The following is an 18108-nucleotide window of genomic DNA, read 5'->3' as shown; positions in this document are numbered from 1 at the left end:
GCTTACCATTGCTGGTGAACAAAATCCAAAGAAAATCCAATGCATATTCCTAAACTAATAAGAAAGTTACGCTAAACTTCAAAAATGTCACCAAAAACTTCAGTCACAATTAATCATAAATCCTTATTAAAATCTATAAGAGCTGTTATCTCATGATAAACCTTCCAGCAAATGCTAAGCCAACTTAAATACAATTTATTATTTTATATTTCAATATTAATTTCAATCAATAATCTACAATTGTTAAGGAGGAGAGAACTGTGGCACTAATGACAGATGATTTCTTTTCTAATCATAACATGTTGTAAGCTGATCAGAAACTGTCTCGAACACAGTAAATAAGGCAAGTACAACTCCACTCAAGCAACAAGAGGCTACACCATCCAATGAATAGAAATCAATTGCTGACATTTGTTTCTTAAACTGCTACTGAATTAAGGACATACATGTATACAGATACATGGTACAAGAAATACTTCATAAACATTTTAAAAACAGAATAATAAAACTAATGATAGCAGTATTAGAAGAATCTTATAAAAAAGTTACACACAAATTATCCAAAAGTACCAAAAGTTTGAATGATAGTATAACTGAGGAAATGGCCAGCACTACTTCAGTATGGTTCTAAGCATGATCCATCATAAGGATAGTAGAACTGAGGAAACGGCCAGCACCACTTCAGTATGGTTCTAAGCATGATCCATCATATGGATAGTAGAACAGAGGAAACGGCTAGCACCACTTTAGTATGGTTCTAAGCATGTTCCATCATAAGGATAGTAGAACTGAAGAAACTGCCAGTACCACTTCAGTATGGTTCTAAGCATGATCCATCATTAGAGTAGTAATCTAATATGTATTCCATCACATTACATTAATCATACAATACTATTCCCATCAGTCCCTATTCTCCTCTGTCCGGACCACAAATCTGATTATATAGGTATCCACTCGTTACTAATAGTTCAATCCAATATTAGATTGAATAACTGTTTTTACGTAGACAATCAAGACTTGCTTTTGGCTCCGTAGATCAAATTAAACGAGTATGGGAGTTGCAAATAAGAATGCAGGGAAGTCATAATGCAGATTGCATTTTACAATTTTTCTTCACATCTATTATGGAAAAGTTGTGATGTAAAACCCAAGAGACATGAAATTCATAGACAGCTAACACCAAAATCCAAAAAAAAACCCAGCACACTGTAGCATTCAGGTTCAATATAATTTTAGGATATGCCTATGATGGATAGAGCTCAATGTCATACTAAAAGACAAAACTGTGCCTCTGCACTTGGACAATCTTCTACTTCTGTGTTGACAACTTTCATCATTTCCATCAGAACATTTTAGCCATTCATAGTTCTGGTCTTACATTCTACATATATCAGACAAAACTAAAACTATTTAGTGAGCATATGTACTTTTGAAAAAGTGTTATATCAAAATATCAACATGAAGTAGAATGAAAGCAACTATAATGCCTGGTACAGAAACAAAGAAAGAAGTCCCAAGCAGAAGCAAATGAAGAAGTATGTAATAGAACCAGACAGAATTAAGAACATAGCCCAATGCCTTCTTAACCATCAATCAGTTTTACTTAGTTATTTTGCTTCTATGAAAAGGTTTATACTGAATATATTCAATAAATTTCTTTTATTGCGATCCTTACCAACTCCCATCAATTGTGTTGGGCAAACAAATCCGCAAGTTAATGGACCAATATCCAAGTTAAAGTGTAAATAGTGGCAAAAGATTTCTCTTTTGTTAATGACTGTGTGGGCTGGACAATATCCCTCCATGAAAATTTATAGAGGAATGTAAATGAAATGAAAGAATGATTCATTTGCTAAATTGTTCAGACAGAATCAATGAGTAAATGATTATTTTTCCAACATCAAAAGTGCAAGGCTTCTTTGTTAGAAAAAAAATGACAGACATTCTGGAATTCAAACCCAAAGCCCAAAGTACTTTTCACTTTCCACCATATTTAATTTAATTAAATATGAAAAAGATCGAAAGAGCTTGTAAACTAAAGAGCCTGAATTGCTCACCTGGCTTGATAAACAACATTCCAAGTTTTCCAGAAGATAAAAAAATCCCGACATCAGTTCTGTGCATAATACTCTCAGGATTCAGGAACATTCATTCCAAGTTTGGTTTTAATTGGCCTAGTAGTGTCAAAGGAAAAGATTTTTCAATGACAACAATAGACGAAGAATGTTAAGTGATGGCAACAGCTCACATGGCCTTTCGGACATGTTGAGCTAAATGTGACTGTAATGTTTATGAAAGTAAGAATAGTAGTAGTAAAAAATAAATAAAGAGCTATTGGTAAGTTTAAGTCATCAGTCTTTGTAACATACTTTCTATTCTAAACTTGATAAGGCATATGGTACTGTAAGAAGACATTATAGAGGGTGTAATAGTACAGACTTTGTCCTAGAAACAGTTGATATTGCAAACATAGTAATTTATTAGGCAATTACATTGAGCAACTAGGGAGAAGATTTAGTCAAACAACCACTAAAGCTACAAAATTGGGAAATACATCACCACTAATAGTGACATAAATGGAAAACAAGTGATAGAATTACCAGGAAATATTACTAATGGAGGTTAATGTATCATATGGCAGTAAGTCAAGGCAAACATCAAATCTTTCAGGATGCAATATTGGAAGAAAAGACAAGGTATAAAAACAATTAAAAATAAGCTTTTTGGTGTTTTTATTTTGAGTATTTCTTGTATACAGTTTTATATTTTTCAATCTTAACTTTTTAAGTGTTTGGTTCCAAGGTTACTCCTTGAAACACTTGTACACCATATTGAAGTATGTTATATCTTTATGATCGGTATATCTGAACTTCAATGTTGAAAAGTACAAAATGTAAAATATATAGACAGTATCCACTACTCCATACAGAGTAGCCTATATATATGCAAATTCTTTAGAAATATCCATTTCTATCACTGGTGTTTTGTCGTTTCAAGAAAGGCATCTAAGTAACAAATATCAAGTTGGTGTCTGCATTTTATATGATACCTATTTACTATTTATAACACTTTCATTGATTTCTTATTAACCATGTCCCTTTAACTGTTCTTAATCTTTTTTGTTTTGCATTCACTTTTTTCATCAATGGAGGATGCTTAACGTTCAAGGAATAAGACACTTAATTTCTGAACTACGATTTTTGTAATTTCATTTACATAAGTACTGGTCCCTTAAACCTTTCAAATGATAATGACTTCTGATTTTTTTCAAGTCACCTAAAAAAGTCCAAGACCGTCCACTCTTGAGAGAAAATTTGAACTCCTGAGTGCAACAAGGAATGTAAGTCTTGTCCTGTGACTCTGTGGTTTCACAAGAATGGGTCCAAGTCTACTATTCAAATGCACGGAAATTTGTCATTTACAGGATGTTGATTAAAGTATTAAAAGCCAAAAATATTTTTCTTGTAAAAAAAAAATAAATAAAAAATGATAAAAATTCATTCTACATGATAAAAATGTTAAGAAAGGCAATAAAGAGAAGATTTTGCATTCTAATGCAGCTCTCCGAGATCCAGAAGTAAAAAATAACATGCAGATTGGTCGTCAGATTTATATATGTTCTTCATAGAAATTTCTGGTATGGAAAATGAAACTAGAGACTAACAAAACCTATATATGATTCATTATTTAAATTGCAAGAACACGACTTCAACTTATATGGAAAAGTTCCATGGAAGATGACAATGTCATGTGACCTGATCTTACACTGATATTTCAAGAACTTTATAATTCAAAATGAGAGTCCATAGTTGTAGACAATGTTTTAAACCCATCAACAATAACCCAAATCTTATTAAAATTAGACCTTTGTTCCATTTAGTCACTGCATGAAGGATCTAATGACACTTCAGTCTACTTTTTGTTCAGATGATCTTTCTAATCAACCAGTCAGATTTTTTAAACCATTATTCAAAAGAAAAAACCGGAGGATTCTGAAAAGGTCATCAGAACAGAAAGTAGAATGGAGTGTTGTTAGATCTTACATGAAGTGACTGAATGGAACAATTGATAGTTTTAATTTTAATTATTTTGCAAAAATGCCACAGGTTATTTATGTTTTGGTGAGTTTTTAACATTAAGGAACTACTTTCTCAAGGAGAAAAAAAAATCTATTTTAACTAATTTTTACCTAAATGTGCAATGATAATTGAAGGTTAAATTCTTAGAACAATTAGTATAACCAGTCCAAACAAACATATGCTACATCATCCATTAGCAATGTTTACTTTACATTCTTCATGTAAAAAATGTTTTAGGATGAACTCTCAGTAGTGATAAATTAGCATTATTCCTAGACAATATCGTAAATTAGACTGACATACAATTTATTGAAATTATTGATCTTTCTTGCAAGAGGAAAAACATTATGTAATTTTCAGGAAATTATTACCACTGATAATAAAAGTACTCTTAAAAACGCAATTACAACTAAAGAATCAGAGTTTCTTGAAGAATTACAAGAGCACTAGCATTCTGAAACTTAATTAACACTTGAAAGAGTTCAACAGATTGGTTTAACTTAATTTTATAAGAATTTTCTTACATGAACCATAAAGAATAGAATATCTTTTATTATTACTATGAGAATAAATTCATGAAATTCTAACCAATCAAAACAATTTCTTTACCCACTGTAAAATTAATTTCATGTTTTTTTTAAAAATATTTTAGATTTTTACACAACTAAATTACCAACATGCATTAAGATTGTGGTAAAATTTAATTTTTAGGCATGTGTCTTAACTGAAGAAATTGGTCAGTCAACCCATGTCCTTCAATACACTGAATTTTTTTCTATATTTATTCAGTCAAAGTATCCACTTCTACAGATCAAAGTGGAAGCCCATCAATGTTTCAATTTCACTGTAGCATTTAAAATGTATTCTTTAACAGTATTTGTTTGCTCAATGTTTTACATTTTACTAGGTATAGCAATAACAAAATAAAACAAAATAAACATTCCAAAAAAGGCAAAAAACTTGCTAAATTCCATGGTCAAGTAGTTTTTGTTTTCATTCACAATATTCAGTAATTTATGGTTAAGAAGCTGCATATATCCTTCAGCAACCTATATACAGAAAAAATATTGATTACATACCATATCCTGCCTTAGTTTTCATCCAGAGCCCATCAAATTTTATAATCCCCTTCCTTACACTTCTAAGACTTTTTCACTGCCCACTGATATCCCAACCTCTTTAACCTTCACATATAAAACCTCCAAGACATTTTTCCACATCCTCTGATCAAGTTTTTTTAACCTCTCTAACCTTGAATTATTACACTTCCAAGACTTTTTCAATGCTCTAGTTTTCCAGCATCACTTACCTAGACCTATTACAACACATAGACTTTTCAATGCCATCTAGTTTTCCAGCATCACTTACCTAGACCTATTACAACACATAGACTTTTCAATGCCATCTAGTTTTCCAGCATCACTTACCTAGACCTATTACAACACATAGACTTTTTCAATGCCATCTAGTTTTCCAGCATCACTTACCTAGACCTATTACAACACATAGACTTTTCAATGCTCTAGTTTTCCAGCATCACTTACCTAGACCTATTACAACACATAGACTTTTTCAATGCCATCTAGTTTTCCAGCATCACTTACCTAGACCTATTACAACACATAGACTTTTCAATGCCATCTAGTTTTCCAGCATCACTTACCTAGACCTATTACAACACATAGACTTTTTCAATGCCATCTAGTTTTCCAGCATCACTTACCTAGACCTATTACAACACATAGACTTTTCAATGCTCTAGTTTTCCAGCATCACTTACCTAGACCTATTACAACACATAGACTTTTTCAATGCCATCTAGTTTTCCAGCATCACTTACCTAGACCTATTACAACACATAGACTTTTTCAATGCCATCTAGTTTTCCAGCATCACTTACCTAGACCTATTACAACACATAGACTTTTCAATGCCATCTAGTTTTCCAGCATCACTTACCTAGACCTATTACAACACATAGACTTTTCAATGCTCTAGTTTTCCAGCATCACTTACCTAGACCTATTACAACACATAGACTTTTCAATGCTCTAGTTTTCCAGCATCACTTACCTAGACCTATTACAACACATAGACTTTTCAATGCTCTCTGATTTTCTAAACTTGATCAATTACTTATAGTACAACACCAAGAATTCTTTAATGAACTCTAATTTCCAAACATCCCTTATCCTGATCTCTAACACTTTCCATACTTTCTCACTGCCCTTGGATTTCCAAACCTCCCAAACCTTGACCTGTTACAGCTATAAGACTTTTTTAAAGCCATCTGATTTCCAAATTTCCCCAACCTTGGTCTATTACACCTCCGAAACTTTTTCAATACCCTCGGATTTCCAACACTTCCACTTCTTCATCTATTACACCACCAAGACTTTTTCAATGACCTCTAATTTCTAAACCTCCATAATCTTGATCTATTACTTACACTTCCTAGAATATTTCAATGACCTCTTGACTTCCGAACCTCCATAGCCTTCAACTACTACCCTTCAGTTTCAACAAGACAACACCATACTAATTACATATCTCCAATACTACCAGGAATATAGTTATAATACATGTAAGTATTTACCACTTGTTTATTATTCTTTGGTTTCAATGGCTTCAGAGACAGCTGAGTAAAACTGGGCGTAAAATCATACATATCACCATTATCCCATCCATCATAGAGACTACTACGATCCTTGAAATATAAATCCAGTTCAACATCTTCATTGTATTTTCCTGCCATTTTGTTCCTTTCTTTCTATGCTCCTTATGACTTCTTACTAGTTTGCACAGTACTCTTTACAGTAAAATTTTGTTTGTTGTTAAAAATTATTGTCCGTTGTTAAAGTATGGTACAGTTATTCACAAGGGTTTGCTTTGAAACATACAGCACATAGTTTGTTTTTTTTCGAACTTTTTCCTCCATTATTTAACTTGCTTGTAGATCTGTTGCACACTACTTCATGAAGACTAGTATTACTTAGAAACCTTTTTTAGTCCAGTATCACTAAACAGTTTGCATATATCATTTTTATCCTACAAGCACAAAATGATTTCTATATTTCCATATTCAGTACTGTATATGAGCTCCAGTTAATGTATATATTTCCATCTTTGTCATTCAACTCCTTTTAAATAGTCCTATCACAAAATGAACAGAATTCTCATACATACATTAAAATATGTTTCAACTTAAATATTGAATGAAAGAATTTTGATATGCAATAACATTATGTAAACTTAACAAAAACCTCCTGGTGTAAGTTATCAAATAGTTTCCCTCCAAATTTAATCTTTTCCTCAAAGTTTGTGCAAATATATTTATCAGGTTACTTTTAATTTCGTCTGAAAAACTTACATACTTCTCATCTACCAATCCTTTAAACTTATCTTTAAAAGTTTTTTGCACTTAACTTATGTAATTCTTGCTGTTAAATATTTATACTATTAATAGGTTCAGAACCTATATTACATACCATCTTAGTTTAATACAAAAATCAATTCACCTTCACTATTTTAAAATCAAAATGTTAAACTCCATAAACAATAGCAGAATTTAACACTGGATCTTCCTTACACGTTTACTGAGAAGAACTAAAAAGTCCACACAGAAAGCGAAACATGAATCCCAAAATTATGAATTAATCACTAATTGGCAATTATACACATTTGTGAGTAAAGCATGGTAAAAGCCCATTATAATACAGGAAATCAATTGTCTATATCTAATCTCATACATGTACATGTATTACTAATTTCCTCTCTGAATTTCCACAAATATGTGATGGACTTTGTTATAAAATCCCTCACCTTTAATATCCAAAAGCATATATTTGATGAATGAAATTTTGTATACTGTTCATTTAGTATATTTATATACCATGGGCTGAAATTAGCAAAACACATACCACACTTATATAATTTCCAATAATTTGCCAAAACTCTTGGTTTGAGACAATACATATGTAAGTTATAATATAACCCTCTATCTAGAAGCAATAAAGTTGCTGAGTTTAAAACAAAATGGGTCCCTAAGTTATCAAAAATTAGTAATTACTTCACCGGAAAAATAAACTGATTGAGAGAAAAAAAAAGTGAAAACTGACATCATTTTTCAAACTTTTCAGAACATAGCATTTTTGAAAAAATAATTTATGCAGTTTACCTATCACAGATATTACATGTATCCTGTGATTTGATCAATACTCAAATATGAACTTTAAGATCATCAAAAGGATTAACTTTCTGTCAACACACTTTATTTGAACAAATACTTTATTTTCAAGTAGATTTACCTATCATCTGTCTACATCAGATTTGATATGTGAGATAGGAATGGGAGATAATTCAATCATAAATTATATCATTGTTTTAAATAAACATTAAATGCAAATATTTTTTATAAATATTCATGAATTAAATAAAGGACAAGCTGAAGAATAGTTTAACATTGATTTCAATCAGTTAAATGTATTATGACATATTCAAAATCAATGAATGAATCATAAAATCAATTTAAATGTATGTACAAAAGTTGATTCATTTAATACAATTTACAGAGAGAAAACTTGCACTTACTAAAAATAATTAAACATCAATTTTGTAATTTTACAACTTTACACGAAGAGCATATCAAGTCAAGCATTCAATATTTTAAAAGAACTTACCGATGTAGAAAATTTCGATCAGTTATAAACATCAACTACTTATGCGACAATAATACATGTACACATAGTATACTCCATTACCCATCAACAAAACACTCAAGCCTTCACATCAGACACAAATCAGTCAATCTCGAGGACATCTATTTAAAAATTCTGGCAAAATTCAGTTGTAATTTTTATAACCAGATTACCATAATCAGTCTAAACCCTGATATAAAACACCAGTCATAAACCTTACCATCCATTCAGAGATACACATTAAGTACAAAGCCTTGTTTAGCCTATGTAAGATATTGTTTCACACTTGTCCCATATCCAAATGTTTAAAGATCAAACAATGTCCAAGTTATTTACTGGAATACCTGTACACAGCCTATTAACTTTTATTTATTTTGGTCTAAACATTACCAAATATCCCATTTCTACATTTTGTTAAGTAATCAATTTAAAAGTAATGATCGACATTCCCTCACAGGTATAGAGAGCATTATTAAGTCTACCTTAGACACAAACTTTATCAAGATTTTTTAAAATTCTGGGTCAAATAGATCATGTTTTTTCAAGATAAAGTGATAGTATTTTCCATTTTATGGTTGTCAGTTTATAGATGTATTGGGTATATCACACATCTACACCTGTGATCCCTTAGGTCATTCTGATATTTATCTATACATATTTGGTGGTCTCATTCTATATTCTCACATTTCAGCAAGATTCAAATATTGAGATGAAAATGTCAAGGATAATGTCAATTTTAACTAATTTGCACTAGTGCAATACAGAAATTGACTGCACACTGACATTGCATTGCTTTCTTTGGGGAAATTATATTGCTATACAATAAATATGTATATTCTTCAAAATAATATACATGATTTAAAAACAATCATGAAGTGCCAAAGACTCATCCATTAGCTCTGTATTGACATTTGACCATTCACAAAAACTTAAGACCAATTAATGCTTTTAATGTTTAATCTTATTTTCAAGCTTAAGTATAAATGAATATAGCCTACTGTTAACAAGCCAACTCAGCAATATTTCAGTTGTCCTCTAGATAGAACGGTACTATTTATTTCCCATAGGCGACCATAGTGAAACTTTTGAAAAATTCACACCTTTAAAACAATGACGGAGATATAAACTGACATTTTTCCAGGAATGTCTTCATTTCCCTAACTAAAATTGCAATCAAAGTCATAGCAAAACCGTCTCAATTCTTTGGTATTTTAAGCAGATGATGTTTGGGGTCAAAGTTCCCCCCTTTTTCTGCGAATGGCACATAAATTTTTAAAAATCATAATAATTATATAAAATGGTTTTCAAAAAATGTAAGGCAATTTTTTAAAAGTATAATAGTGTTAGAGCCTGGAATTAATAAAACATTTTGGGTATCAGCAAAATTTGTCCAATCACAGTGTTCGAAAGTATTTACTTAAGTAGGGTACACAAAAGGCTAACCTAAAATAATGAGAAATAGTACCGTTCTACCTCTAGGCTTGATGGAACGGACTGTCACTAATTGTAGTCCAAACTAGACAACAGGTGCATGTCTTGGGGTTCATCTTTAATGAATTTCACACATTATATTTTATCATCAGAAACCTGCACTGATAGGTACCTCTAATTACAAACCATCTGTACAACAATTGTAAGTCCAAGGGCTGAAATTAGTGGTGGTCCAATGTCTGAGACCATTAACCTTTGAAATTATATTAACATGTACCTGGATCTTGGACTTTAAACTCTTGATTGACACTATTAGGAAATTATGATTTTTCTCAAGTGGACAATTGGTTTAAAACTTGAAAAAGTTCAGGACTTACCTAGCTTGTATATGTTCCAAAAAGTACATCACCTTTATCTAGACAAAAAAGAGCATGTAAAATTCAATTCCTGTTCATAATTTGATTTGGAACTTTGCCATCTGATTGTTTTTTTTTTCTTCACCTACATATTGGGTATTTTACAAAAAGAAAAGATGTGAAAATACAGTATTATACCCAGTCAAAAATGGGATAATTCAACTTTTGTACTGCAGCAGAAAAAAAAATGATAAGACAGACAAGTTGAGTCCACTCTATGAATGGAGGTATTAAAATCGTATTTTGAGATGGTTAATATATGGACATAAGACAGATTCTCCCAAGTTCATTATTTTGAACTCTACAACAAAATAAGCTGTACACACATCCACTGAGAAATGCACTTCTCAGTGTAAACAATGAAACCTAACACCAAGTATACTATGGCAGAGATGACATTTCTCGAATTTACCCAGAAGCAGAAAATCAATGAATTATTATGTAACCATATATCCCTCAGTCATATGCTTTTACCGTTTTTTTTCTGAAACAATTTACCTAAACTGATGGCTGAAACTGATTTTTTTGTGGCAGGGTTATACTCTGAAGAAATCAAATTGAAAGAAAATTAATGGAGCTCCACTACACTATCAGTTTCAGCTTTGGTTCCCAAATAGAATACATTTTGGTAGTGTCATTATAATTCCTGAGAGGAAAATTAGTTGAAGTATCTGCACAGTAAATATAGACTAAGAAAAGAAAGAGAAGAATGGAAGAAATAGTAGATATTGAAACCAAAACTGACATTAGCCATTAATTTTTTTTTTATCCTTTACCAGTCATGTTAGTATTTTCATAGCATACATGTAACAGGAATAAAAAAGAGGCTATAAATAGATTTTTTTGTGACTTCCTCATTAGTGAATTAGAGTATGGAAATAAATATTCCCAAACATACCATGAATGTAGTTACAGTGATGATTAATGAAAATAAAGTCTTTATGAAACATAAACATAAGTTTTCCTTGATAGATACAGTGGACCATCATATAACACTGTAGGTATAACAATCTTAATAAAACATACTTAATATTGACCTCATTAAAAGGATTCCTAAAATGGAAAATGAAGGAGACTGAGGAGTACACATACTCCATAATTTTGCCTGGAGAGCTGTAGACCACCCCCACCCCCCCACCAAAATAAATAGTATGTTATTGCATGAATAAATTTACTCCATATTGTTGTCTGTAAAACTGAAGGCAATCCTCACCACTCCCCTCCCGAAAAAAAAAATAGTATGAAGTGTATGAGTACATGTGCTCCAAAATTTTGCCTCTATGACAAAAGGCTATTATCCCAAAAACCAAAATTAGTACAAAAAATTTGTGTAACTGTAATTATATGGTCTTACTTACAGTTTAATACCTAACTGACCAAAAAAGATGATGGTCAAAGAAATTTGACAAAGCAATATGTACTTGATAGCATGGACATATAGATATACAACAAATGAAGACAGTTACTCCTATATCCCCCATACCTGATACTGTACATCAATTGTTCGGCTATAATCAACTGTAGGCAAAAAATATTGATTCCTAGAGAGTAACCTTCAAAAACTTTGGTAATGTCAAACTCTATTACCCTGCTGTTATCTATACATTAAAAGAGGTTATTGATCACAACATTACTGAAATAGTTCTATGAAGATTAATGGACTTGTCCATAAATGATATTATCTCCAACATAAAAACTGTCATCACATTCAATTTTCTAAATGGCATTTTATACTAATAATGATGCATCATGATGAAAAATTGAAACAAACTTCAAAAGCACTAATTCCATAATAAGCAGCCTTCAAAGCAGCTTATCATATTAGAGTTATCTCTCTTTTAACACAATAAAACAATTATGAAATCCATTCAAGGGTAAATATTTGTTTTAATCATGCACAGTATCCAGAAGCCTGTCTGATATCCTTACATATATAGAACTTGCAACTCCTTTAACATGCACATTTCTTTGCAAGTTACTTACCCAATATTTAGTGTAAGCTGTGTTACACTGATTTGGTTGCAGGCATAGAATCATTATAAACCACAAAATCCAAGGAAGTCTACATAGAATTAATCAGAAATTATCTTAATTCAAAGAAACAAAACCAGTCTGTCATATCTGCATATACATGTAGTTTGTGGTGGTATAAATGTAGTCACCAAATGTCAAAACAATACGATTAAGTTGTTTACATTTTAAAAAAATATGAATTCATAAAAAATAAATTAATCCTTTACATCCTCATCTGTGTATTACATCAATTAAAAAATCCTTCTTTAACATAATAAAGTCACAGTGTTAAAACAATGATAAACAACACTAATTGTCTTGATTTCATTTTTAAAGACATAACTCCAAAAGTTTTGCATCCATCTCACGAAAGAAACATACATGTATCATGTGAATTTCCATGACTACAATGTTTTAAAGATGAAGTCATGAACAGGAAATTTAAACAAATCTGGGAGGTTAAAAATGTTCCATATTTATGTTCAATTTCTCCTTCAGAAATTGCACTATTGAAAATCAAAGCAATGTACCTTTTCTGCCGGCATCCTGCTTTACTTATAGTATATATATATCAAGAACATTTTCAATCAAACATATCATTCTCAATTTTGAAGCAACAAAAGAAAACATGAGCAATTAGTTTTCCAACTACAGCACATTCATACATGTAAAACATTCACAAAACCATGAAGTGAATATCCATAGGCAAGAATAATGTATTTGAAAGATGACTCGATGTAGAAGTCTGCACTATCTGCACAATACTGCGCAATAAATGCAAGAACAGGTGATATATTTCTGTAATTTGATTGTCAATTTTGTTTATAAATGAGTTGTCAAAATACTCATGCAATTTAGATTTTCTCACCATAAACTATAAACTAATGAAACAGCAATTACCGGTAGTATCATCATGTAGCCATACATGTCTTTTTTTTTTATACTAAATGTGTTTCTATTTTATCTTCATGAGATCATAATTACAAGATGTGCAAATTACTACAATCACAACCATATCATATTCTTTTTAAGAACTTCTTACATGTATCTTTCTTAAACAATGAAGAATGAAGAGTTATACAAGATTACAAGTAAGTGTATAGTGTCAATCAATTGCTAAACATTTCTATAACACATGACTCATGATTTGCTTGGGAAAAAACAGAAAAGAGTGTCAAGTAAAAGAAAAACAGAGTAAAACCCAGTTGTATCTGTGTGTTTCTTCCTGTTAATATTTTAAGTATAGAATACACGTTTATCCAAATAAATGTATGTCACCATAAAAATTTATCTAAACTATATGTACATAATACCAACAGCATCAACCACTTTTAGATTGAATGTGAATATATTAGTTATTGAACTATGTCCACTACATACTCTAGTCAGCCATCGCTAGTGACAGCTGCCTGTGCAATGTACTTCATTTACAGTGCATTTGAACTTTAAAATTGTAAATGCTTCACATCAAGTCCAATTTAAACTGATGAATGACAATACCAGTTACTGTAAGGTACTAGAGATATCTACTAACTGACCTGTAACCCCTTGGTGTACATCTACAGCCAATTGCATTCCCTGTTCATTACCCCTTTTATCGAAATATTTTTTCCAAAAATGATATAAACAATTTACAAATAATTATAAGCAGAAATAACACCAGATATTACAAATCATATATTGTATTTCTGTAACAAATGTTTGAGCAGAAATCAAAAAAATATATTACAACAATAAAGACTAGACAGGGAAAAGGGACACACACAACAAAGAACATGAAATAACCAAAATAACATGTATAAAGATACAAAAGTAAATGAGCAACCAGGACTCCATTGAAAACAGGGAGCATAGACCAGGTGCACTGTTATGGTAAGAATCCTCAAATGATCACATCCACTCTACTTGGTGTCTTTCTATAATGCATTATTTAGCTCCTGTGCAGTAATGTGGTCACAAATGTTAACCCAAGTTAAGGTTTCAACTAAGTTGGTTAAAGAATTTAATTTTTAAGATTGCGACATTAAGAGACATATGGCTTCATCAATTGCTATTTCTTTTTCACAATCAGCTAATCGAACACTCGCAACTCTTAACTTCTGAAGTGTAGATTTTGGCAATTGGATTGAGAATTTTCGCAATTCCCCTGGACTCCCCTGTTGTGATTTTCAGGGATCCCAAATGAATTTTGGAGGTCAGGGACCCGAGCTCCCCCAGAACCCTGCTTCAGATTCTTTATGCCGAAAAAAATATCAAATGTCATAAAAAGCTTAAATAGAATACCAGGTATAATCCAATTTCAACAGTATAAAGTATATTATATGTAGGACGTCAGGTTATAGATGATAGGTGCAAAAGTTTGAGCTTTCTTTAGAAATTTTAAAGTATTTTCGATAAGTTAAGTTCTATAACACTAGAATGAAAAAAAATCACAAAAGAGGCCAGCCAAAAATAGAACAAGAATTTAAACAAAGCAAATTAAAACAGGCGTCAACAAAATATCACATTATGAGAATAGGACAGTAGATGTAGACTTGTATAGAATAGTATAAGCATAGATCAAAGAAACATTTTAAATACCTCTTTCTTTCTTTTCTCAAACTCAGTAGCTTGCTGAAGTTGTTGTTCTAGAGTATCCCAATCCATTTGTGGAAGGGCAGTCTCTATGTTGTACACATCAAAGTCCTCTGCTTCCTGATCTTCTGAGTGTTGCTTGATTTGTCCATTCATTGCAGATTTCTTAGGAGAACTTTTTGATGAAGGTTTATTCTTTCTTTCATTCATTAGCATTTCTTTAATTGAGTTACTATTTAAATCCCTGCTTTGCTGTTCTGTACCAGAAGTTAAGTTTTGGAACGGATTGCTACGAACTTCTGACGGTGTGTTCATTTCAGATGGATTTCGTGAGCTTGTTGCTGAGCTACACTCACTAGAAGAGGACTCAGCCAATGAACTTTGAGCTTTGTGTAGGTCAAAAGGTAATGCATCTGCATTAACCTTCTTCAGTTCAGCAAACTCTTGTGCAATACTGAGTAAATTTGTTTTTCGAACTCTCCTGTTGAAGTCTTCTTCAGTTTCTCGTTCTTTGCGTTCTAATTTATTTGCATCCCCAGGCACATTCACACTCCCAGACAAATCAGTTGATTCGTTCTTTTCATAAATATGCAAATCTGACAAATCTTGCAGAGGTGCTAAAATATCAACACTATAGTCAGAAGAAACTGAATCAGTGTCAGTGTCACCCTTGAGTTTATTCAAAAGCACATTTCTACAAGGAGATAAAGAATTTCTTGACAACCTATCATCAGGAGTTGATTCCCTAGAAAACCTGTCAGTCAGTAATTTACTGGACAATGAAGTTTCTCTACTTGTTATCTTCATCACAACCTTTTCATTTTCAACATCTTTTTCATCTGAATCAACAATATGTTTCTTGTCTTTAGCATTTTGGTAGCGCCTCCAAGCTCTTTGGATTCTGCAAAAATATCCATAACCAAATATGTTATGTACACTACATAACACTAATCATTTTTTGAAACCCCAAAAATTGATGCCTTCATATATATTCACTTGACAGAATCCATTAAAATTAATGTGTTTTCAGTGACAACACATCATAATTAAGGTTACAAAACAAAGAAAAAACTGAATGAAATACAATAGATTACTTGCAAAAAAAAAACACTTGAAAAATGCCAGTTTTATGCTACACTACATAACCTGCAGGGACTACTTGTCTGGTGTTTAAAAAAAAGTTGGCATTTTATGATTAAATTCTTATTTTACAAGGCTAATTTGAGCCACAATTATTGAATATTTTGTAGAAGGAATTTTTTCCAACTAGCAGTTTATATATAGAGCATTTCTTATCTACCTCATGATATCTCCGACTTATATATAGATGTCCTCTTAGGGATCTGATAATAAAGGACAGCAACATGTTATTTGAATGAGAACATACATACATATACTTAATTTTTGACAGATACTAGCATGCTCCATAGGATAGGAAGTTTTTGGTTAGTCCATCCTTAACATTTTGTCTGGCATGCTGATATCTTTCAGTAGTTCTTGTAATTATATATTCACATCCAGATAACATGTAAAATACAGGCTAATATTGCAGAAATCAGAATATTAACATTTCATGATGTAAAATCCTGATAAATGAAAAAGCCATTGAGTGAAAAAAAAGACTGTTAGGTCACTGTCAAATGTTTGTCCGATTTTATCATAACAGCAATAACAGCAAGTGTACATCCTCAAAATGTGTATAAACACTGTGCAAATTTTGAATACTAATGTTTCAATACTTTTTGAGAACAAATTAAGCAAGGTATGTACCCTCTCAGTGTGACGGGGCAGACAGAGTGGACAGGCTACTAAACCCGATTCACTCTCAGCGTTGTACATAGAACAGAAACACATTAATTTCATTCAAACTAGTGGTAGCTTTATATCAGTATACAGTTTTTACTTCTGGCATTGTTTTTTTTTTGTATAGATAGATACAAACTTACGTTATAACATGAGAGATATATTTTCTTGCTCTGTTTCTTCTAGTAGTGTTATTATCATCCAGCAATACTTCCAAGTGATGACTGAAAGACATACCATAAACATTCATATTATTTTCTCCCATTCTAAGCCACTGATAAAAAATGCATGCGACTATTAACCACCAGCTGATGATTAAATTTCTGTAAAAGTTTTCGCGCCATTTTACATTTCCAGGTTTTATACAGATTATTGGGAGAAACAGATTCTCCTCCAAAGCTCTTAGGGATTACATTGTACAAGATTTCTCCACTCATGATAGTTAAATTTTACATTTAACCCAATAGCTGAAGCTCGTAGGTTGAAATCTAATATTCACCTCTTGGGTGTTGCTGCTAAAAACATACCTCTACGCAGAACAACTGATGCTAAAAAGTTACAAAAAAGACCAAAAAAAAAAACAAGACACTGTTAAGTTAAAAAAACATTAATACAAATAAATATTAAAAAAATGTTTAATCATAACAACACACAGACTTCAGGATGAAGAAAAGAAATACTGATAACCTAGATGGATTGCCTCCATGAGAAGATGTCAATCCTGAATTCTTATAAGGACAGACTAAAGTACCATACTTACTCCATAGTTTAACTGTCACGAAATGCACTTAACTCTAATATAGCAATAATACATGTAGTATAATGTACACTGTACCACTCTGATGCTTCAAGTAAAGTCATTTTGATACATCCTTGTGAATCAACACAATTATAATGAACATGTACTAATATAACCTTAATTATACTTTATAACTGGAGGTTAGGGTTTGGTTCAATTGAAACTGTAGTACATAGAAGGTTGTATCAGTTTTAATTAATGGTTTCCTGTCGGAGTTCTTATTATGGGACAATATCTACAAAAATATTATTTGATGTTTAACTATGAACATCATGTTTGTGGACAAAAACTACCTG

At 31.6% G+C, this 18108-nt stretch overlaps 1 protein-coding gene across 3 annotated transcripts in view; it reads right to left on the bottom strand.

Moving 5' to 3' along the window:
• Positions 1-18108, bottom strand: part of LOC148626261 (uncharacterized) — a 47140-nt gene that overhangs the window by 13042 nt on the left and 15990 nt on the right. For 2 of the 3 annotated variants that reach the window (XM_088570124.1, XM_088570125.1), the window contains 2 exons: positions 17157-17237; positions 15217-16111 (listed from right to left, as the gene is read on the bottom strand). In XM_088570124.1, coding sequence (XP_088426250.1) covers positions 15217-16111; positions 17157-17237 — 976 coding nt within the window. Of the gene's footprint in view, positions 1-15216; positions 16112-17156; positions 17238-17773; positions 17903-18108 lie in introns of those variants that run through there. The other variant, XM_088570126.1, reaches the window with a different exon arrangement.

The sequence above is a fragment of the Perna viridis genome, chromosome 2 (genome assembly GCF_037379345.1).
Source record: "Perna viridis isolate PV_CMFRI_1.1 ecotype Kerala chromosome 2, ASM3737934v1, whole genome shotgun sequence".
In the NCBI taxonomy this organism is placed as follows: Eukaryota; Metazoa; Mollusca; class Bivalvia; order Mytilida; family Mytilidae; genus Perna; species Perna viridis.
The sequence above is the reverse complement of the archived record's forward strand: the minus strand, read 5'-3'. Positions and strand labels throughout refer to the sequence as shown.